Raw genomic sequence first — 24,647 nt, 5'->3', positions numbered from 1 at the left:
GATTATACATATCTGCGTACTGCCAGATTATACATATCTGCGTACTGCCAGATTATACATATCTGCGTACTGCCAGATTATACATATCTGCGTACTGCCAGATTATACATATCTGCGTACTGCCAGATTATACATATCTGCGTACTGCCAGATTATACATATCTGCGTACTGCCAGATTATACATATCTGCGTACTGCCAGATTATACATATCTGCGTACTGCCAGATTATACATATCTGCGTACTGCCAGATTATACATATCTGCGTACTGCCAGATTATACATATCTGCGTACTGCCAGATTATACATATCTGCGTACTGCCAGATTATACATATCTGCGTACTGCCAGATTATACATATCTGCGTACTGCCAGATTATACATATCTGCGTACTGCCAGATTATACATATCTGCGTACTGCCAGATTATACATATCTGCGTACTGCCAGATTATACATATCTGCGTACTGCCAGATTATACATATCTGCGTACTGCCAGATTATACATATCTGCGTACTGCCAGATTATACATATCTGCGTACTGCCAGATTATACATATCTGCGTACTGCCAGATTATACATATCTGCGTACTGCCAGATTATACATATCTGCGTACTGCCAGATTATACATATCTGCGTACTGCCAGATTATACATATCTGCGTACTGCCAGATTATACATATCTGCGTACTGCCAGATTATACATATCTGCGTACTGCCAGATTATACATATCTGCGTACTGCCAGATTATACATATCTGCGTACTGCCAGATTATACATATCTGCGTACTGCCAGATTATACATATCTGCGTACTGCCAGATTATACATATCTGCGTACTGCCAGATTATACATATCTGCGTACTGCCAGATTATACATATCTGCGTACTGCCAGATTATACATATCTGCGTACTGCCAGATTATACATATCTGCGTACTGCCAGATTATACATATCTGCGTACTGCCAGATTATACATATCTGCGTACTGCCAGATTATACATATCTGCGTACTGCCAGATTATACATATCTGCGTACTGCCAGATTATACATATCTGCGTACTGCCAGATTATACATATCTGCGTACTGCCAGATTATACATATCTGCGTACTGCCAGATTATACATATCTGCGTACTGCCAGATTATACATATCTGCGTACTGCCAGATTATACATATCTGCGTACTGCCAGATTATACATATCTGCGTACTGCCAGATTATACATATCTGCGTACTGCCAGATTATACATATCTGCGTACTGCCAGATTATACATATCTGCGTACTGCCAGATTATACATATCTGCGTACTGCCAGATTATACATATCTGCGTACTGCCAGATTATACATATCTGCGTACTGCCAGATTATACATATCTGCGTACTGCCAGATTATACATATCTGCGTACTGCCAGATTATACATATCTGCGTACTGCCAGATTATACATATCTGCGTACTGCCAGATTATACATATCTGCGTACTGCCAGATTATACATATCTGCGTACTGCCAGATTATACATATCTGCGTACTGCCAGATTATACATATCTGCGTACTGCCAGATTATACATATCTGCGTACTGCCAGATTATACATATCTGCGTACTGCCAGATTATACATATCTGCGTACTGCCAGATTATACATATCTGCGTACTGCCAGATTATACATATCTGCGTACTGCCAGATTATACATATCTGCGTACTGCCAGATTATACATATCTGCGTACTGCCAGATTATACATATCTGCGTACTGCCAGATTATACATATCTGCGTACTGCCAGATTATACATATCTGCGTACTGCCAGATTATACATATCTGCGTACTGCCGGATTACAGTAAGCGCAACATACCCAAAGGCCTCAGGCAACCTATCCAGGCTCCCCATCAGCAAGACGAGCGGTTTTAAAGAAACCAAGTCTTCTAGCTATTCCTTGGAAGGATAAGTACTGCTTATTCTCAGGGCCAGCTGCACACTCCAGGAGATTCCATAGACATTGCACTACATGAAATGGATAGGACTTGTAGTCCTGCAGACAACCCCACAGGCGGAGCAGCTCCCTGCAGGCCCTAGTATTCTGGAGTATATACAAATGTAATATTTCTGGGTCACTGCTGTATTTACTGTACTCGTATGCCCTTTTGAGGGTCTTGTAGCACATTTTGGTCAGATTGTGAGTTCACCTGCCACAACATGGTGACACTCGCCCTGCAGTACACGGTGTAGCTGTATGTCATACGGAACCTCTCTAGGGCCCAGCGAAGGGTGCTGCCGCTGCCTTTGTGTGTTTTTGCTCTTGCGTCATGCACATTTCTTTCACTTTGTCAGGAGCTACTGACTAACTTTGTCTTCTGCATTGGTCAAGTACTGATCTTGCACGTGTGGCGTGACCTGAACTCTGCTGCCAGGGATGTGTAATGAAGACCACAGTGCCACCTGCTGGTAGACACCGAACCTGCACTGGACTGTTCCAACTTTATTAAACCTTTGATCCACACTTTTATATCTCCAAATCCGACTGCAGAAGACTGCTTCCTTTTGCTATAATGATTGTTAAAAATGTATTTTCTCTCCTTTCTAGCTTGTGGAGGGATTCCTCAACAGATCATACAGCCTAGCGGTATCATCACCAGTCCGGGCTGGCCTATAGAATACCCGTCGAGAATAAACTGTAGCTGGTACATCCGTGCCAACCCTGGAGAAACCATCACGATCAGGTATGTAGTGCGCTCTTGTATATCTGACCGTGCATATAGTGCATCTCCGCGGCCTACTCTCTACATGTGAAGACAATCATGGAGGATTTTTCCCCGACTCCCCCCATACACATACTCGGTGGGTTCGGCTGAACCATTGTATGAAGATGACAATGTGACCCGATGCGATGACCACCCTGGTGCACGACTCTGATAAGGGTACTGAGCTGTGCACCTGCGTGAGCACCGTGTCACCAGGACAGATTTTCATTCCCTGAATGTAAGCGAAGACGTTTGCCATTCAGTGACTGCAAGCAAAGATCTTGAAAATGGTAGGGAACTGGTATTTTACTTTATTAGATAGTCCAAATGTATTAGATGAAATTGGAATACTCCTTTATGACAAAACTAGAAATATTTTGTAAGAAAATGGTTTTACTGTGCAAGTAGTATCATGGCATTATCGTAATCGTACCAACCCACAGAATAAAATGATGACATCTAATATATAAAGCTGAGTGAGTGTATGTATGTCCGCTAAAGGAATCCGCACCATCGCATTTACAATCACAAGTACATCAGGTGTCCGGGAAGGTTTTTGACCAGATCTCAGCTCTCTAGCACGTACCGTTCCTGAGATATTCCCAAAAAATGCATTAGCCAATAGAACCCTGGTCACATGTCTCTTATCAGCCAATAGAAGCTTGCAGGCCCTTAGTCTTCACATACACACAGTTTTACTCCAGGTTTCCATAACAACCCAGCCATTTTTCTTCACTGCTGTAGGTCAGCTTTAAAGGGGCGGGGTGCTGTGGATTACACCGATAAGGGAGCGGAGCGCTGTGGTGGTCACAGTTAAGGGAGCAGGTAGGGTGGCCATTCAGGCCACCCTCAAAAGACATACTTAAAAAACCCCACCCCCATGTCCCGCTAAGCCACTCCCTGACCTAGTTAGGTCACGCCCCCTCCCACACAGTGCTGCTGTCTGAGAGTGAGCTGTTCAAAAGGACATCCCTGTGTCCGTTGAGGCCCTGCGCCAGACGAAAGACAGGGGGTCTGAAAGACGGACTATCCGGCCTAAAACCTGACCTGGCCACCCTAGGGGCAAGCTGCTGTGCAGGTCACAGTTAAGGGGACGGGGTATTGTGGACATCACTGTTAAGGAAATTGGGTACTGTGGTGGTCCCTAATAGTGGGGGGCTGCTGTGGAGGTCACTGTTAAAGGGGCGGGCGCTGTGGATGTCACCGTTAAGGGGGCAGGGAACGGTGGAGGTCAGTTAGGCTACATGCACACGACCGTGTCGTTTTTTGCGGTCCGCAAACCGCGGATCCGCAAAAAAAAACGTAAGCCGTCCGTCTGCCTTCCGCAATATGCGGAACGGAACAGGCGGCCCATTGTAGACATGCCTATTCTTGTCCGCAAAACAGACAAGAATAGGACATGTTATATTTTTTTTGCGGGGCCACGGAACGGTGCAATGGATGCGGACAGCACACGGAGTGCTGTCCGCATCTTTTGCGGCCCCATTGAAGTGAATGGGTCTGCATCCAAGCCGCAAAAACGGCGGCTCTGATGTGGACCCAAACAGCCGTGTGCATGAGGCCTTAAGGTGATGGTCCGCTATGGAGGTCAGTGTTAAGGGGGCAGGTTGTTGTGGACGTCACTAATAAAGGGATGGCTGCTGTGGAGGTCACTGTTAGGGTCCATTCACACGTCCGTAAGTGTTTTGCAAATCTGCAAAAAGGGACATCGGCGATGTGCGTTCCGCATTTTGCGGACTGCACATCGCCGGCACTTAATAGAAAATGCCTAATCTTGTCCGCAATTGCAGACAAGAATAGGACATGTTCTATTTTTTTCGGGAACGGAAATGCGGACCTGAAAGTGCGGATCCGCAATTCCTGATCTGGGCAGCGCATCGTGCCCCCCCATAGAAATGAATGGGGTTGCAATTCCGTTCCGCAAAATGCGGAACGAAATTGCGGAGGTGTGAATGGAGCCTTATAGTGGATACTGTCTATCTTTTAACAACACACAAACATTAAATGAAATAGATGAAATACACCCGTGCAAAGCCGGATCCTTCTGCTAGTTAGTTTTTTTTGGTCACTGTTTACAATTTTAATGCTACTGTTGGGGCATATGGACTTTAACCCCCTTTTTGGACCATAGGGACTTCATAGCTAGTGATCCCCCCCCTCTCCGGATCCCCTCTCTGAGCTAGAATGGAGTGGCTTCCATCCTGGTGGACTCGAACTGTCCTTATCTGTATGGCTGCCATGTAATCCTACAGTGGAAATGCCTCGCTGGCAGAGTCTGCCTCTTGTATGCTGAGAACACATCCAGTCCATACTCTGTATAGGGTCTATGGTGTCATCCAGCAGCTTGTATCGCGCTCCACATGCATGCATCTTTATAGGGAGATGGGGTCAGTGGGTTTCTCATGTGTATTTTGGACCTCCACCTTTCACCATACCGCCATGCAGCTCCAGGCACAATGACCGTCTCTCCAGCACACATTTACTACAAGCGTCATCCTCCGCTGGGCTCTGAGAAATGAATCGGATCTGAGTCATTCTGGGGAGACTATTGTCTGTGCGATTTGAGGGGGGAGGATGTACTGGCATCTTCTCCATAGATGTGTAGACCCCGTGTTATAGACCTTATTGTACATTATTAAAAAAAAAAATATATATATATATTTTTTTCTCATTCAGTTTTCAAGAGTTTGACCTTCAGGGATCAGCTACGTGCAATTTCGACTGGCTATCTATAGGTCCGTCTCAGAACTCTGAAGGGGCCAAGGCGTGCGGTTCTACCATCCCAGCGCCGTATACCTCCTCACAGGACCACGTATGGATCAAGTTTCATGCAGATGACCACATCTCGAGAAAAGGATTCCACTTATCTTATGCTGCAGGTTTGTCTTGAAGTCCTATATGCAGAGCTGGCCGACTTGTAGGTTAGGGTGGAATCTGCTTAAAAGGGTTTTCCAACGTTTTAATACTGATGTCCTATCCTCAGGATAGGTCATCGGTATCTCATTGGTGGGGGTCCGACACTCGGAACCCCCGCCGATCGGCTGTTTGGAGAAGGCAGCGGCGCCCCTTTGAGCACAGCTTACCAAGCACAGAGCCGTGCACCATATAGTGGCTGTGCTTGGTATTGCACTCAGCCTTATTCCCTTTCATGGGGCTGAGCTGCTCCTAGACCGCGTGAACGATTAACTTGACGCCACTGGCCTTGGAAGCGGTGAGAAGGCTGCGGTGCTGCCTTCTCAAACAGCTGATCAGTGGGGGTCCCAGGTGTTTGACCCCCGCCGATCAGATACTCATGACCTATCCTGAGGATAGGTCATTATTAAAATGTCGGAAACCCCCTTTAATATCGCAGTATTGTGTAGGGCAAATGTGCCAGAATACACGGGGCAGAATGCTGGTGGGTGCTGTTCAGTCTTCCTTATGCCTTCGCTCACACAGTTTCAATAGGTTTGCCTGGTTTCTTTTGACATCTAAGTCTTCGCTTATGGTAGCTTGGAACTAAAAGGACCCCCATAAATAGGCACCTCAGTGACTGTATTAAGCCTAGCATTTAGCTGCAATCTGAGGAACTTGGCAGCAAGGTCAAGTTCTCTGCTGCACCACCAAAGGAGATATAAACCCCTTACCTGATGTTCAAAGAGGCCAAGTCACTCAGGTGATGCCTTTTTTTTTGACATCACGTTCATGGCCTTGACGCTGCTTGGTCCCTTTCAAGTGAATGGGGCTGATCTGCAATTCCAAGCACAGCCACTATACAATGGATGGCTTGGGAGCTCAAAGGAGGCCACTGCTCACCGGACCTCTTCAAGCATCTGCCAGATGCCGGAACCCCCTTCCCCCCCCACCTATCAGATATTTGACCTATCTGGAGAATAGGTCATCAACATTTAAGTTCCAAGACGACCCCTTTAATTACACTAATGCTTACTTAAATCTCTTTCATATTTGCTGGTGTTAGGTAGTAGACCATGCTAAAACATATATATATTTTTTTTCTATTATTTTTAAGGAAAGAAAAAATGTGAACGGAACAGATTTCGCTGTGACAATGGAAAATGCATTTCCGAAACCTTAAAATGTAATCGCATGGACGACTGCGGCGATGGTTCCGATGAGAAACTATGTGCCAAGCTGAACCACCCGACGGAGGCGGCCTTTCAGCCCTGCGCTTCTAACCAGTTCCAGTGCCTGTCGCGTTTCACGAAAGCCTACACCTGCCTGCCTAACTCCCTGAAATGTGATGGGAACATCGACTGCCTGGACCTGGGAGATGAGATTGACTGCGAGTTACCTACTTGTGGGCAGTCCCTGAAATACTTCTACGGTGCATTCAGCTCCCCCAACTACCCTGATTTCTACCCCCCTGGCAGCAACTGCACGTGGCTTATCGACACAGGAGATCGCCGCAAAATTATCCTGCGTTTTACGGACTTCAAGCTGGATGGGACCGGCTATGGAGACTACGTAAAAATTTATGACGGGTTGGAGGAAAACTCCCGTAAACTTTTGCGGGTTTTAACCGCTTTCGACTCCCACGCTCCCCTTACTGTAGTCTCAACTTCCGGTCAAATCCGGGTCCATTTCTGTGCCGATAAAGTCAACGCAGCCAGAGGATTCAATGCGACGTACCAAGTGGACGGCTTTTGCCTCCCCTGGGAGATCCCCTGCGGTGGTAACTGGGGCTGTTACACCGAGCAGCAGCGCTGCGACGGCTACTGGCACTGCCCCAACGGAAGGGATGAGCTGAACTGCTCCATGTGCCAAAAAGATGAATTCCCTTGCTCCAGAAATGGGGTCTGCTATCCGCGGTCGGACCGCTGCAATTACCAGAACCATTGCCCCAACGGATCAGATGAGAAAAACTGCTTCTTTTGCCAGCCCGGAAACTTTCACTGCAAAAATAACAGATGCGTCTTTGAAAGCTGGGTGTGCGATTCGCAGGACGACTGCGGCGACGGCAGCGATGAGGAGAACTGTCCGGTGATCGTGCCCACACGTGTTATCACTGCGGCAGTGATTGGCAGCCTCATATGTGGGCTGCTGCTGGTGATTGCCTTGGGCTGTACCTGCAAGCTCTACTCTCTACGCATGTTTGAACGCAGGTAAAAAAAAAATTGTAGAAAAATGTTCAGATTTTAACTAATTGCACCACCTGAATGGAAGTAAACCAGTTCCAGTCATCTTGCTGTACTGTTGAATGGTGCTCGCTATGGGCCCATTATCTGCCCCGGTAAATGGGTCCATGGTCTTGAAGACTTTATCCAGGGCTGCAGCCGGTCTTCTGCATGGTGATGTTTTAGAGGTGAACGAATTTCATGTAATGACATTAGTTCACGCTTTGTTTGGTGGTAAAAGCAGAATTGCGTTATGCATTCCTTTACCACGGACCATAACGCAATTCTATGGCGGAATTCCCTTAGAGCAGGGCTCGACAAATGCCAGGTCGCCATGGCGACCAGGAATTTAGTCCTGGCGCTTGGGTATTTGTCAGCCCGTTTTCAAAGGTGCCCGGGCGATGGGTGCGGAGCTGCCGTTCTGTCCGGAGGCAGCACCGTGTGAAACAGCTCCGTCACAGCACACAATAGCAGAGACGCTGGCAGCAGGGAGGGGAGGGGCTCGGGAGGAGTGTAATCTGATCCTAGAGTGGAAGCTGCTTCTGCCAGCCCCTCCCCTCCCCGCCCACCAACCAATCAGAGCTGAGGCAAGGCAAGCACTAGCAGCTCTGAGCCCGAGTCACTGACACAAGTATAGGGAATCGAATGAGTCACAGGTTAAGAATCTAAAGATCCGACTCAGTCAGTGACTCATTCGATTCTTTGAGTTAAAAGAACAGTCAGTCAGAGTCTAGAACAGGTTACACTGAGGCTGTGGCTGATGCTTTCGCAGCAGTGATAAGATTAAGGGACAGGAGCAGAGAGATGAGAGAAGGGACAGATGACACAGTTTAGATTACAGTTTGAATTAACCCTTTAGGATCAAATTGGCTTCTCAAGGAGATCTATATGTTAAAGGCATCCCCCCTTCTGTCTCATTCAGTAGCTATAGAACTAAGGCTACTTTCACACTTGCGGCAGGATGGATCTGGCAGGCTGTTCACCCTGTCGGATCCGTCCTTCTGCCGGACCGCAGCTCTGTCCCCATTGACTATAATGGGGGCAGAGCTCTGGCGCAGCACGGCAGTGCATGGTGAAAGGCCGCCGGACTAAAAGTACTGCATGTCCAACTTTAGTCCGGCGGCCTCTCACCGCGAACTGCCGTGCTGCGCCGGAGCTCCACCCCCGTCCCCATTATAGTCAATAGGGTCCGGGGACGGAGCGGCGGTATATGTAACATGGTACAGCATTATTGGGGGGGCTCTATGGAGAAGTGGGGGGGGGGTCACTATGGGGGCACCTACTAGGGGCTTTATGATGCGGCTCCGCCTGGCTCCTAACTTTTTTAGCTGGCTCCTAGATTCCAAGGAAATTTGTCAAGCCCTGCCTTAGAGGCATTCCGTTATTCATTCCGTCATAATAGAAGTCTATGGGCTGCAAAATGGATCCGTCCCGTTTCCGTTATGCAGGACGGAAAGTCCTGTCCATGTTATAACGGGATTCATAACATTGATGTGAACCCGCCCTCAATTAGAACTATAATTAAAATATTTGTTTTCATACATCCATCACTGCACCTTTGGGGAATGGTTTGTCTTTTCTTTTTTTTTTTCCTTTTTTTTTTTTGTGCCTTTTGATGAAATGCTGGTGTTGTTGCTGCTGGTGTTTTTTTTTTGTTTTGTTTAGTTTTTTTCCCAAATTGGTGTGGTTTGTTTGCTTTCCTGCAATGTTATTTATTTATATTTAAACGAAGCGTGTCCATCTCCAGACCAGGACCCCTGAAGTCATGTACGTGGGGCCACCCTCTGTTCACCTCTTTGGGGGCTCCCAAAAATAGCCATGTGTGGTGCACTCTGTATACACCGCTATGGCAGGCCCCCTCGGCTGTTTTCAAAAGTGCCACAGTGATGGATGGAGAGCACGCTGAGCCTGCGCACTGTGTTTTTCCTTCATTCAGGTCCTTGACATGGCACACATACCTATCTGTCTTGATATCATAGCGACATGCCATCAGTGTCCCAGATGGGCTCAACCCCCTTTTTTTTTTTTTCCATCTCCTTCTCTATAAGCAAAAAATGGCTGAAAAAAACTGCATCTTCCCCTGCCTAGTGTTAAAAAAAACAGTTTGTCAGATCTTCATTGATTATTAGTTTTATAATAACATTTGCAAAGACAGGTGCACTCTGCGGTCTTACTAAACCCTCATACTGATGTTAAAATTGAGAGATTAGCCAACTGGTGACCAGGTAACTAGTAAGTTTGCTTTGTCAGACCTTACGCTCCTGTAATTCGCCCACTGGCTCCTGGTATTGCCCATACGGCACAGGTAGGTGAGTGTTAGGTCCCGAGCTACTTGAGAAAGCTTGGCGCGGTGCTCGGGCTCAGACATGTCCTCCACAGTAGTGAGAGTAGTAAGACCGCAGAGTGCACCTGTCTTTGCTAATGTTATTATATTGGTTATCACATCCACATAATTGCTATCTTGTGTAGGATGTTTATTGTGGTACTTGTGGTCGGCTGCGGGCATCCTCCACTGTATGCGTTTTTGCTGGGGATCGCCATTAGCAACGGGCCACAAGTGCAGGATTTGCTCCCCTGTATATATATATAATACACAACTGCATATGGGTTTAAGCACTTTCTGCCTGTGTTAACACCATGCCATTTTTTCTGTTGGTAACTGGTGAGTTGGCTATGAGTCGGAGAAGCTGGAGAAGTGATGTGCGGCCACCTCTGCATTCACAGCTGGGCACGGAGAGGACCTCTTTTATGTGGATAGGTGCTTTTCCCAGAGGTGGGACCCACATCTGTTGGACACTTATGGCCTACATGTCTGAGCTGGCAGTACCCCTTTAATGCTGGATCACATGAGATCTAGTTGTAGAGTCCTTCAGGCTGTTCGTCAGATGCTCCATAGGCGGCAGTTCCTGTAAAAAGGGAATCGCATCCACAATCATTTACTGAGCGCATTATGGCTGACCATCTGCTCCGCCACAGTTTTCGTCTTGTATCAGTTAACAGAACAAGTTCCCTGTGACAGCGAGGAAACATCTTCTCAATAACGTAACTATTTATTTTGGACACTTGCCAGTTTTACACAAGTGTAACACAAATGCCTATTTACTCTGCCAGGACAGCAGCAAGTTCTGGCCTATCCTTTGAACTAGCGGCATCGTAGGACTTGCAGTCTTAGGCTTCATTCACACGTCCGCAATTCTGTTCCTGCATTTTGCGGAACGCAATTGCGGACCCATTCATTTCTATGGGGCCGCACAATGTGCTGCCCGGTTCCGAAATGCGGACCCACACTTCCAGGTCCGCAATTCCGATCCCAAAAAAAAAATTTGAACATGTCCTATTCTTGTCCGTAATTGCGGACAAGATTAGGCATTTTCTATTAAGTGCCAGCGATGTGCTGTCCGCAAAATGCGGAACGCACATTGCTGGTGTCCGTGTTTTGTGGATCCTCAAAACACACACTGATGTGTGACTGGACCCTTTATACGATAAATGTGCAGAAATGAGTCCGTGGGGGAAAACCGTGTTTTAAAGTGAATGTAGATCCTCCATTCCAAAATTCTGTTCTGATTGATTTCTTCAAGGGGTGGTTCAGGATTTTATACAAGTGATGGTTTAACCCCAGGATCGGCAGGGGTCGGACACTCTGCACCTTCCGCCAATCAGCTGTCCTGCAATCGCCTCTGCGCAAGAACTACACGGCTCCATCTAGCACCCATCTCATTCCCTTCAGGCGGTTAAACATTGGACAGAGCCTGAGCTACAGGGGAAGAGCTGATGGGATAGTGATGGCCTATCCTCTTGTAAAATCCTGGACAAACCCATTTGCTATGTCCCTTAAGTAGACAGAGGCGCTCTAGATTTCCTGTCTAGAAATTCAATGAAATTGTGCCTTTCTGATTGCTTGCAGGCACCACTAGGGGAGGCTGTAGGTGCTTGCCGAATACAGTTGGTTATTACTACATCCAGTGTATGAGCAGTATGCTGTGCTGTGAGCCCCCCCCAAACCCAGTGGTGCCTGCAAAGCTAACTGCTGTGTATACTGTTTAAAAGAGGAGCATTCACTGAAAAATGTTTGTTTTTAATTTATTTGGAGAGAAAAAAAAGATGATTTTTTTTGGCCTAAGCGATGTGGAGGGGCCATGTGCCATGCTAGCTCTTGCCTTGCACTCGCTCTACGACTTCATGCCGCATTGGTAAAGGCTTCTAGCAGTGCGAGGAGGGCAGGAGCTCCATAGCACGTGGCTCCTGTGCCCTCTCTGCTATAGCCTGACGCGGCACATATGCCAGGCTTTAGGAGAGCAGGGCTGGTACAGGCAGGAGGAGCGATGCTGTCAAACACGTCGTTGTCACTTCTTATGGTGGTCTATCATAAGAACGCGAAAGAAAACCAATTGTAACCTTAGTGTTTCCTTCTTAAAGGTCCTTCGAAACACAACTTTCACGGGTAGAGGCTGATCTATTGAGACGGGAAGCCCCGCCGTCTTACGGCCAGTTGATTGCTCAAGGGTTAATCCCTCCAGTGGAGGATTTTCCGGTGTGCTCTCCAAACCAGGTAAGATGTCTGCCTTCTTTTAAAGGGGGATCGGTCAGCCCGGTTTTTGACTATTTACAGTAATACATTACAGGCGGATAAGGAGTCCAGATCCTGATATTATATTTTCCTACTGCGGCCGGTTCCCCCACCATCGGCGCTCAAAGCCGCATTGAAATACACAGTCCAGACTGCTGTTCTAACATAATGGCGAGGACTTCAGCAGTCCTGAGCGCTGACACCGGAAGGATGGGGGGCAATAGGAAACTGAAGAATAGTGATCTGGACTCCAAGTGTTGCTATAGATAATGGTCCAAAAAGCGGGCTGACAGATTCCCTTTAAACCTTTGCACCTTCCCTTTAAAGGGGTTTCCATGACTAGTAAATAAAAGGGTCTGCTTTTGTTTTCCAAACCATGCCACCTTGGTTTGGTTCCGGTATTGCAGCTGGGACTGTGTGGTGGTTTTTGAGGATAGGCCGTCAGTATCGCACATGGACACGGTCCAACACCCCTCACCACTGCTGATCGGCAGTTATCCTGTAGCTCTGGCACGAGGTTGCCACTGGAACCTGCTCTGGGCATTGTGTAGAGGACTGAACTGGTCACTGCAGGGCAGCAAACATTGAAGTTACCAGCTCCGTCCACTGCACAATGGATAGCGCTATGTAGTTTTAGAGGTAACCTCCAAAGCTACAAGGTGACAGCTGAGGGGTGTTGGACCCCATTCCCTAGATCGGTGGGGACCTCAGTGATCAGACAGCACCAATACCCCCCTCCCTCCAAATTACCTAAAGCACTATATTGGCATCAAAACCAATGTCATTTTGGCATGGTTGCGTTCAGTCCACCAAAAGGGTGGGTTCACACTAGCGTTAGGGATTCCGTTATGGCTTTCCGTTATAACATGGTTATAACGGAAAATAACGGAATGCCCAGACAGAATGCAAAACGGAAGCCTTTATAAGGCATTCCGTTTGCTCTCCTTCCTAATAGAAGTCTATGGGAAAGCATAACGGATCCGTCTGGGTCCCGTTATGCAAGACGGAAAACAAAGTCCTGTCGAGAGGACTTTGTTTTCCGTTATGCATAACAGGACGCAGACGGATCCGTTATGCTTTTCCATAGACTTCTATTAGGAAGGAGAGCAAACGGAATGCCTTATAAAGGCTTCTGTTTTGCATTCCGTCATAATACAAGTCTATGGGCAGAAGAACGTATCCGTCCTTCCGTCTTATGGATTCCGTTATTTTCCGTTATAACCATGTTATAACGGAATCCCTAACGCTAGTGTGAACTAGGGATCGACCGATTATCGGTTTTACCGATATTATCGGACGATATTCAGGATTTTGACCGTTATCGGTATCTGCATCTATTTTGCCGATATTCCGATAGCGTATGGGGAACACAGATCGCGCTGCTGTCAGCGCTCTCCGTGTTCCCTCAGCAGCACAGGGGAGAAGGAAGCAGTGTCTCCCCCGTGCTGCTACCGCCAATGAGAGGAGAGAAGACAAGAGGAGGGGCGGGGCTGTGGCCACTGCGCCACCAATGATGTTGACTTACTCATTCATTCAAATTGAACAGGAGGCGGGAGCTGGCTGCAGAATCACATAGCCGGCTCCCGAGTCCCGACCTCTATGAGCAGTAGCTGCGATCCGCAGTAGTTAACCCCTTAGGTGCTGATCGCAGCTACCGCTCATAGAGGTCGGGAGCCGGCTATGTGATTCTGCAGCCAGCTCCCGCCTCCTGTATATGAATAAATGAGAGATTTATCTTCATTGGTGGCGCAGTGCGCCCCCCCAAGCCCCCCAGTATTAATCATTGGTGGCGCAGTGCACCCCCCACCCCCGTATTAAAAACATTGGTGGCGCAGTGCACCCCCCCCCCCCCTGTTTTATATCATTGGTGGCAGTGGCCACAGGGTCCCCTCTCCCCTGCTCCTCCGATCGGAGCCCCAGCAGTGTAAGCCTGGGGCTCCGATCGGTTACCATGGCAGCCAGGACGCTATTGAAGCCCTGGCTGCCATGCTAAGCTCCCTGCTGCTGCGTGCACAAAGCACAGAGCAGCAGGGACAGTGTGAGATCCTATTCACCCTGATAGAGATCTATCAGGGTGAATAGGACAAGGGTTCTAGTCCCTAAGGGGGCTAAAAGTTAGTAAACAATAAACACCAAAATATTAAGTATCAATAAAAAAAGAAAGATTTACAAAAAAAATAAAAATACACATTACCAATAAAAATATTCATTTTCAGCAGATGTGTATAGGAATTTTTTTTTTTTTTTTAAAAATGGCTGCTCCCCCAATGTAAAACACGCTACAGTGTTAGGGGTTGAGTCGCTCCTCCAGTATTGCCACTATATTTCTGTGTTTTTGTCCTATTTTCCATGAGCCATAAAAAAAATTTTATATCCCCATTCTGTCCCCCATTACTTTGTCTTATGTCTACTGAGCTGTTTAGGGGCTTATTTGTTGCAGAACAATAATTTTGTTTCATCAGGAATTTATTAGCTTATTTTGCTCACTTTTGCTCATTTCTTATCCTGGCCTGCCATCTGATGGGCAAAATAAGAATTGCAGTTTGAATACGGTTAGCTTATTCGGTAAAGCTACCAGTATTCAGCGCAACTACCTGTGCCCGGATTGGATACACGGCGCATAGGTAGGAAGCACTGAAGCGCGAGCTTTCAGGTTTTTGCGCATTTAGGTGCCGTGATCTCACTTGATCACAGCATCTAAAGCATTTAATTACCGCAGTAATTAGCCGCAGGACTCTGCTGTATGAAACAGCAGAGATCTGCCGGCCATGACGCCCGCTGCACGTGCGAGCGGGCATCATGTTTACACATAGCATACAGCCTAAGGGTTAAGGACCAGCACCGAACATGTACAGCGCAAGGTCCACCGGGTGCTGGGGCAAGATCACGGGGGAATGGAGGCACCATGGCTGCTCTTACCGGCAGGCATCCATGCTGGGTAAGGGCAGCATGGTGCAGCACCGCCCCCTGCAGCTCCAAGCGCTGCAATTGGCCGGTCAATGAAGACCGGCACATCGCAGCGCCGGAAGCAGAAAGAAACTGCGGGGGGGAGGTGACCGGTCTCCTCTAAGGTGAGGCAGGGGACTCCAGTGTTTGGCGTCCCCTGCCAGCGCTGCGTTTGGCTGGAACAACGCTCCAGCCAATGGCAGCACTATAGCTGCACAGGAAAGTGTTGAAACTCCCTGCATGCAGCCATTCTAGCTGGTGGCTGCATGCAGAGAGGTTCTGTGCTGCTGGTTGGCTTGCTGGGACTTGTGGTGCATGATTTTATTTTTTTCATTCGCAGCTGTTCCAGATCCCTAAACCACTCTCCTTCCCCCACCCGGTCCTTTTTTATGGACGCCATCTGGTCCGTGCGCTTTTTTTTTTTTTTTGGTCTTTTATTTTTATTTATTTTTTTTAAATTTTCCAGCTCTGCACCACTTTTTCAGCATGCGAGCTGTGACCGCCAAGTTCTGTTCAGTGCATAACTACCTGATCAGCACCTGGGGATTATTCTTTGTGTGTTTTTTTTTTTTTTGCCAATTTTTTCATATTTTTTTTTTTTTATATATATATACACACACAATTCTAGCAGGTGTGAACAGCACAGCAGTATAATACGATAGCGGGTGCCAGCGGCTGATGAAGCGATCCAAAACTTCAAAAATGCCAAAATCCACGGCACTTCCTTACGTAAAATAAGTAATTTATTCACCAAACAGCAACGTTTCGGTTCGCACACTGGAACCTTTGCAGTGATACGCTTGAGAAAGGTTCCAGTGTGCGAACCAAAACGTTGCCGTTTGGTGAATAAATTACTTATTTTACGTAAGGAACTGCCGTGAACAGATCTGTGTGCGTGCTGCAGAGCACCGATCAGTTGTGTGTTCATTTACATCTGCACATTGAGGTTTTTTTACTTCTTTTTTTTTTTTGTGTGTGAAAAAAGACCTGCAGTTAGTGGTAGTTGTATATGTGCGTACGTGCATTTTTCAACCACTGAGCACCGATCAGTAGTGTCAATCAGTGATCGCGTCTGCTGAATTTGCACTGCAAGTTATTTTTTTGTGCAGAAAAGATTATTTTTAATAATTATTATTTTTTTTTTTTCTTCTAAATTTTATTACAAGCCCCTTCACGTGTGAAAACGCAACATACACACCCCTCACACAAAATAAAGGTTTACACATATCACACGTCACATCCCAATAAAATAAAAATGGCCGATACGGAGTCTGCAAGTGAGGGAGAAGAGGATGCCACTTTCCTCTATTCCTCTACCCCCTCATCATCCTCATCATCATCCGCTGATGAGGTATCCCTCTAGAAGGCGCCCCAGAGTGAGCCCACATGTACCCCACCCTCTGACGATTATCAGCCCCAAATTCTGGATTTTGAGGGCAGCTCTGGAATACAGATAGACAGTGCGGGCTTCACTGAGCTCGATTTTTTCAAAATCTTCTTCTCTGAAGATTTTGTAAATTTAATTGTGGCCCAAGAATTCATAGATCGGAACCCTACCTCGTCATATGCTAGACCCCCTAGGTTGGACTCCAGTAAGTGCAGCAGAGATGGTGAAGTTTTGGGGACTCGTGCTGCATATGGGTGTTTTAAAAAAACTAAAAACGTTAGGCAATATTGGCGTTCTGACATTTTCTACAGTCAGACCATGACCCGGAAGCGATTTGAGTCAATTAGGAAATTCTTACACTACAATGACAATGCACAGTGCCCACCCCATAAAGACCCGACATTTGACCGACTGTTCAAGGTTAGGCCTGTCATTGACCAGTTCAGCACTAAGTTTGGGGAGGTGTACAACCCAGAGAAAAATGTCAGTGTAGAGGAGTCCCTAATATTGTTCAAAGGGAGGATTAGATTCCGCCAATACCTGCCTAGCAAACGGGCAAGGTATGGCGTAAAGATATACAAACTCTGTGAGAGTAGCTCCGGGTACACCCACAAGTTCCGCATTTACGAAGGGAAAGATTCCCGCATAGAACCCCCCGAGTTCTCCCACATCCTAGGAGTTAGTGGGAAGATCGTGTGGGACTTACTGCACCCACTGCTGGATAAGGGTTACCACCTCTATGTGGATAACTATTACACCAGCATACTATGTGGCTTGCGGCACAGTGGGCAAAAATCAGAGAGGCCTCCTCCCTAGATCCCTGGTAGGGCAACCACTGAGAGTGGGCGAAAGTAGGGCTCTCCGCAATGAGAACATGCCGGCAGTTAACCCATTCAAGACCAGGCCTATTTTCATTTTTTTATTTTTTATTTTTCCCCCTCATGTTCTAAAAGCCATAACTTTATTTTTCCGTTCACATAGCTATGAGGACTTATTTTTGTGCGGGACAAGATGCATTTTATAATGCCTCCATTTAATTTACCATGTGTTGTATTAGAAAAAGGGAAGAAAATTATTTGTGTGGCAAAATTGAAGAAAAAAAAAAACTGAATTCCACTAAGGTTTTTGGGGTTTTGACATTTGGCACGCCCTCAGTTTTTCTATGAACCAACAGAAATTTGAACATATCTCCTTTTTATGTTTTCGTTTTAAGAAAATCGCCAACATTTTTTTCAAGATATTTTTAATTTCAGGATCTTGGCTTGACTTTACACAACACTTATCATGGCCGAGTTTCTTGGGGGTGTTCCTGTGACGGAAATTGTTGCGTCCATCTCAATGTTTTGTTTTTTTCTGCAGCATGTGCATGGGTTTTCTGCAAGCCCCTTCAGATAAATGTGAACCTCCACAGGTCTGCCTCCTGGTCAGTCCGAACTGTTGTAATGATATTTCTTCCTTATGATTGTAAAAACTGATGTCAGTCCAAGATCTTAAAGGGAACCTGTCACCGGGATTTTGTGTATAGAGCTGAGGACATGGGCTGCTAGATCGCCGCTAGCACATCCGCAATATACAGTCCTCATAGCTCTGTGTGCTTTTATTGTGTATAAAAACCGATTTGATACATATGCAAATTAACCTGAGATGAGTCCCGGACTCATCTCAGGTTAATTTGCATATGTATCAAATCGGTTTTTTTACACAATAAAAGCACACAGAGCTATGGGGACTGGATATTGCGGATGTGCTAGCGGCGATCTAGCAACCCATGTCCTCAGCTCTATACCCAAAATCCCGGTGACAGGTTCCCTTTAAAGGGGATGTCCAGCCTTAGAGCCAACAACCTCTGTGGTTCTGCTTTGTTCCCTTAAACTTAAAAAAGACATAAATATATCACTCGTACTGTCCTGGCCGCTTCAAGACCAGAAAGAGGCCTGATCCCATGACCTCTGTGGCCAATCATAGGCTTCAGCGGTTACAGCAGCTTCAATAGTACATCACTGCTGTGATGTGAGCTTCAAGCTGTTGTGACCGCTGAGGTCTGTGATTGGATGCAGCAGTCACGGGACCAAGCCTCTTCATGGTCCTGGGGACCTCAGGGGTTGTCTTCTCTAAGGCCAGACAACTCCTTTAAAAACTAGAGGATGTGAAGCACTATAATTGCTGCCCTTTCTCTTTTCACAGGCCTCTGTTTTGGAAAACCTGAGAATTGCTGTACGCTCTCAGCTGGGATTCACATCCATTCGACTGCCAATAGCCGGCAGGTCCAGCAACATCTGGAATAGGATTTACAATTTTCTACGGTCCCGAAACTCTGGTTCTCTGTCTCTGGCATCTACCAGTGGCGATGGTACTACAAGTCAAGGAGCCAGTCAAGGAGATAGAGGCAGCACCCACAGGGGACTCTTCTCTGTGGAGTCTGATGATACAGATGGGGAAAATGACAGAAGAGATGCTCAAGGGGCTGTTGGCGGTGTTGCTGCTCCTTTGCCTCAGAAAACTCCTCTTGCTTCCGCTGTGGAAGCGACAGTGAGCGGAAGCGGGAGCTCTACTACTCCAGCATCTAACAGTAGACCAGCAGACAACATCAGGGAGACCCCTGCTCCAGAACCTCCAGTTGTAAGTCCAGCCCGACAGCAGCTCAGCAGCGCCCTTAGTAGAATGACTCAAGGTTTGCGTTGGGTGCGCATTGCTCTCGGGAGGTCAAGCTCTGCAGGTCAGAACCAAAGCCCCCTGAGGCAACTCGACAGCAGTGGAGCTGGAAGGGAAGATGACGACGACGTAGAGATGTTGATTCCAGCCTTAGATTTTGACCTTAATGACTGCACTAGGCCGTTACTAGATCTTGCCTCGGAGCAGGGGCAAGGACTTGCACAGCCTAGCGCAACACCTCAAGGAGCGAGGTCCTGCAGTCGCGACGGTCCTTGTGAGTGCTGTGGTATAGTCCACACCGCTCAGATCCCAGACACCTGCTTGGAAGCGGTGCTCAAGAATGAAACTAGCGATGACGAGTCCTTGCTTCTCTGCTAGGCACACACTTGGCACTTGGGAATCGTGTTATGGAGCAATATCTAGTCACCATTTTGTACTTCACAGAAACCAACTAACGCTTGGGATCTTCAGGCCGTAAAAAAAAATTACAAAAAAAAAATAAAACACAGGAACCAGTTCTGCATCTTGGCCCTCGTGGTTTACTACCGTGAACGTCTGCGGAGATATTGGTGGATGATCCATGAGCTTTTGACGGTACAGAATTAGTCTAGTTTACGCTGTGTATTGATTCGTTGTGTATGTGAGTAGCAGGTACATGCACCCGAACACGAGCGGTAACGAGCGAGACTTTGCTTTGGGTGTAACGCAGCGATCCTCTGGTACAAGACAAAAATCACAATTTCAGAATTTGAACCCGGATAAAGTGTTTTTTTTTTTTTTTCTTATTTCATTTATTGAGTGTTTTCGCTTTGTTATGCCTTATTAGTGTATATCATTTTGTACGGGTCCTGTCAGACTCTCAGACCTCACTGGGTTTTTTGTTTTTTTTCTCCATTTAAGTGTTTTAAATATTATTATTTTTTTTATAATTGTATATTTGTAATTGGAACTGTCACCGAAGTACAGCTCAGACCTTTGCGCGTGTTTACCGAGTATGTAGTCTACAGATTTGCTAGGGACAAGGCCACCATGTTAATATTTACGGGCTCCGGCATGTATTTGTGGCTTATGGTTGCCTTGTGAAAGAATAGATTACATCGTTGAATCAGACTTGCCGTTTCTGCTGTCCTGAGCGCCGGGGTCCACTTGGGAACTCATTACTTGAAACCACATATCAGTGGGCGCCCACAGCTTACCTTGACAGTACTTCCAGATGTGTAGATTAGTAGCCTTGCTCAGAAATTAAAATATCTTATCAAGGTGCAGTACCTCCTCCTGTCCAGCGACGTCACTGTTGTGAGCTGTAAAGAAGGTACAGTATACCGTAAACCGGTGTATAAGGAAGGAAGATCCTTTAAAATCATGTAAAAACTCAAGACAAAGGATTAAAATATATTTTTTCAAGAATCTTCTCTCTTACTGAACACCTTTTCTTTTTCGTTAAAGGGGATGTCTTAACTCCTCCAAGCCCTGTTAAATAAAGGAGTTGTCCAGGGCCTAAAAACCATGACTGCTTTTTTTTACAAAAACAATAGTTCATGGGGTTGTCTGGTATTGCAGCTCAGTTCCATTTAAATAAAGAGGGCTGAGCTGCAATACCCCACACAACCTGTGGAGAGGGGTGGTGCTGTTTGTGGCAGAAAGCAGCCATGTTTTTTGTTTTTTAAATCCTGGACAATCAGTACAATAATACACGTAGAGATCATGTATTACTGAGCTTAACAGGGCTTGCAGGAGGTCACACATTCCCTTTAAAAGGCTTGCTATATGGAAAATATAATTTTTTTTATAATTTTAGTTTTTTTTTGTTTTTTTTATATATATTCTCATTGGAGCTATGGTTAAAAGGGAATGTCATTTTTAAAGGGCTCCCGTTGCCTGGATCTCCTGGCGAAAGTCATATTGGTGGCGGAGCCCATTTGGCAGCTAGTAGATCCGTTTGCAGGGTAGATCACCTCTAGTTGCTTAGGAACCATACAACTTGCTGTGTGGTTGACCACCATTTCTATATGTGAAGCTGCCTGCGTAGAAGAGCTCAGTTCTGCCTCCTGGAGGAGTATATAGGTCAGTATTTGGTGCCAGAAGAAGGGTATAGGTCATTTAAAATGCAAGAGACGAGGAGGAAAAAGATCTGCGTCGTCCTCCTTTTTAAGGTTGTGCTGTTTAGGGCAGTGGTCAGCAACCTCCGCCACTCCAGCTGTTGAGAAACTACAACTCCCAGCATGCTCCATTCACTTTTATGGGAGTTCCGAGAACAGCCAAGCAAGTGTGCATGCCGGGAGTGGTAGTTTAACCACACCTGGAGTGCTGATCCCTGGTTTGGGGTAAGGTATGAAATAAAAATTTTTGTAGCAAGTGAACATAGCCATGGAGCTTAAAGGGATTTTAGCAAATTAGATGGCCGCTTTCTTCCAAAAACAGCACCACGCCCGTCCACAGTCTGGGTCTGGTATTGCAGCTTGAAGTGAATGAGACTGGGCTGCAATAATGCACACAGGTGTTCCATCGTGTTGTGGAAGAAAAGAAAGCAGTCGTATTTTTCTAATACTGTTACCACTTTAATAACCAGACCTCCCCTTAAGCTCATGTGTTATCAAATAATACACCGTATTTTTCACCCTATAAGATGCACCCCCCCATCCCAAAGTATGGGGGAAAGGTCAGTGCGTCTTATAGGGTGAATACTAATGAGCGCGTCCATTACGGAAGCACTCATTAGTACAGGAAGACCGGAGAGCGGTGAATGTAGCGCTCTGTACTCGCCGCTTCCTTGTCTTGTCCTGCAGGGTGCCACATGCTGTGCTGTCACCTGCAAACAGCGTGAGGACATCAACGCGCTCTCCGATTCTCATGCTGTGTGACGTCTGGTCGCAGCCATCCTTAGGGCTCATTCAGACGGCCGTATGTGTTTTGCTGTCCGCAAAAATGCGGATCCGTTTTTTTTGCAAACAGTTCAGTGTGTCCACAAAAAAAACATTGGATTCCGCATTTTTGCGGACCTATAGGCTTCAATGGGGCCACGTCCTGATATTCACTGACAAGTATAGGACATGTTTCATTTGTTTTGTGGGGCCGTGGAACGGAAAAAGATGCGGACAGGACACGGTGTGCTGTCCACATCGTTTGGGGCCTCTTAGAAGTGCGGATCAGAAGCTGAAAGCAACATACGGCTGTCTGAATGAGCCCTTAAGAACACCTGTCCCCACTCCTGACAGGTCTGTTTTAGAAAATACTTGAAATAATTCCATAGGTTTTTTATTTATTCTTTTACCTATCCATTGTGATTTCCCACTGTTACTCCTGCTAGAAATGTATGAATAATTGACACCTGGGTGTTAGCAGTTGACGGACTGTCGGTGCACATTGTGACACTATCCGATCGGTGTCACTGTAGGGACACACTCCATTGGCGAAAAGAACACCAAGTTGTCATTTTTGTCCATAAATCTCAAGTCAGAGTCAGAAAGGAACAACTCTGCTCTGGGAAATATTAGGAATGAAAGTATTCACTAAAACGGACATGTCAGCAGAGCAGACAGGACTTCTTTCTGGGGTGGTCCATGGCCTGAGGCTTGCGCTGGGCCAGTAAGGTTAGTCACCAGGGCTACCTCCGTGGTGGATCTCCATAACCAAGGGCCATCATGGCAGGTAATACTTCAGGGACTGGAGTAGTGATAAATCCTGGATTACTTCATTTAATGGGGTGAAGAATACCTACGCATCAGGGAAAATGGTTATACTAATTAGAAAATTCACCACGTCATGGTTTACAAGATCCAGGCCTATTGGGGTCATATTTCAGTGTTTGCCCTACCGAATATTAAAGGGGGAAGACGAAATTGTTGTTCTCGCCACTGGTTAGGTGGCGAGTATTTGAGAGCCTTCAGAATATGCAAAGGGGTATCTCCCATGGAAGAGAACCATCTCGCTAGCACCACCTCGTGGACCTGGTGATCGACTTTCCAACTTGATCAGGGGGCTCTAGCCAAGCCAGATATCCATTCACTTCCTATAGGTGGTGCTGGTGAGCTGTTACTGCTTTGCCTATTCATGTCCTTGGAGCGTTGCCCATAAGTCTCCATACCATGCAGTAGATATACAGTAAATCTGTATTTTATGAGGGAAGGTTGATCTCCGCACATCATCCTTCAGGGGCCTCCTGTATAGTGTTATTTGTCCCCTCGGCGATTACAGGAGGCAATTCTTTGCTCGTCATAGAAGCTTACATTTTGTTTTATATCATTGTATAGGAGATTTGACATAATCCTACCTGGTCCTGTCAATCAAAGTGCAGAGAGAGCAGAGCCTCTAGGTGTAACGGCGACGCCCCCGTTGCTCCTAGAGGCTCATTTGCATATATTAGAACTTATTTTTTCTCAGCAATGCGGCCACATAGGAACATGGGACCGACACAGATGTCTTCAGCTGCACATGTAACAGGTCGGCCAGTGTCACAGATGCCCTTAAAGTAACAATTTTGAAAAGCCATTGGGGATCATTTACAAACGACTGACATTTCAGTAAGAAGCCGGCTGGTGAAAGATGTGAACAGTTTCATGAATTTGTCACCTCTGTGATGTCCGTGCACCAGAAATTGGAACCTACACCACCTGGGAGCGTAGATTTCCGTTATAATTTCCACCAGTTTTCTGGTGTAAATTATATTAAATGCGTCAAGCCATTGTGTCCCCAACCCCTTTAAAAAGTGTCAGTCTGCATAAAACATGTCACAATTATTGCACAAAATAGTTTGTTCCAGATTTTGTTTTTTGTGGGTTTTTTCCCTCTCAAAAACCTGATGTAAATCCTTCATAAATGACCCCCATTGACTTTTAGGGGGCGGGTAGGTTATGGTATCTGTAAGGTAAAGCTTTGGTCTCCTGGTGGAAGAAAAGAAATGGTTATCCCATTAATCATTTTCATACCAAAAGGCTGTTTATAACCATTTTCTAATACTCTGCAGTGTTTATAGCATAAAGTACCCTTCTCATAAATGTTTGTTTCCATGTGCCGCCTTGGTGTTGCTGCTAATCTGTGCTGCTCTAAACAGAATCTGTCTCCTTCCCCCTCTGGCAGCTGATAATATAGTCCTTTCTTACATGCCCCACGGAAGGAGTCTTCTCAGCTATACTGCCATGCTACTGCAAAGGCTGTCTAGGATCATGGCGGTGTTTCTGTCGCCTGTTCCGTAGTGTGGGTCGCCATGGTCCCATACTTTGA

At 46.4% G+C, this 24,647-nt stretch overlaps 1 protein-coding gene across 1 annotated transcript in view; it reads left to right on the top strand.

The window, feature by feature from the left end:
• The window catches only part of LRP12 (LDL receptor related protein 12), a 57,042-nt gene extending 35,832 nt beyond the window's left edge, over positions 1 to 21,210 (top strand). Inside the window, exons 4-8 of the mRNA XM_040432570.1 lie at positions 2,602 to 2,737; positions 5,435 to 5,637; positions 6,768 to 7,860; positions 12,292 to 12,424; positions 18,960 to 21,210. Of these exons, the coding sequence (XP_040288504.1) occupies positions 2,602 to 2,737; positions 5,435 to 5,637; positions 6,768 to 7,860; positions 12,292 to 12,424; positions 18,960 to 19,805 (2,411 nt within the window). The 3' untranslated portion in view covers positions 19,806 to 21,210. The remainder of the gene's footprint in view (positions 1 to 2,601; positions 2,738 to 5,434; positions 5,638 to 6,767; positions 7,861 to 12,291; positions 12,425 to 18,959) is intronic.
• The last annotated feature ends 3,437 nt before the right edge of the window (positions 21,211 to 24,647 follow it).

This window comes from Bufo bufo, chromosome 5 (assembly GCF_905171765.1).
Source record: "Bufo bufo chromosome 5, aBufBuf1.1, whole genome shotgun sequence".
NCBI classification, from domain to species: Eukaryota; Metazoa; Chordata; class Amphibia; order Anura; family Bufonidae; genus Bufo; species Bufo bufo.
Note: the sequence above shows the minus strand (reverse complement) of the source record. Positions and strands in the feature narration are given on the sequence as shown.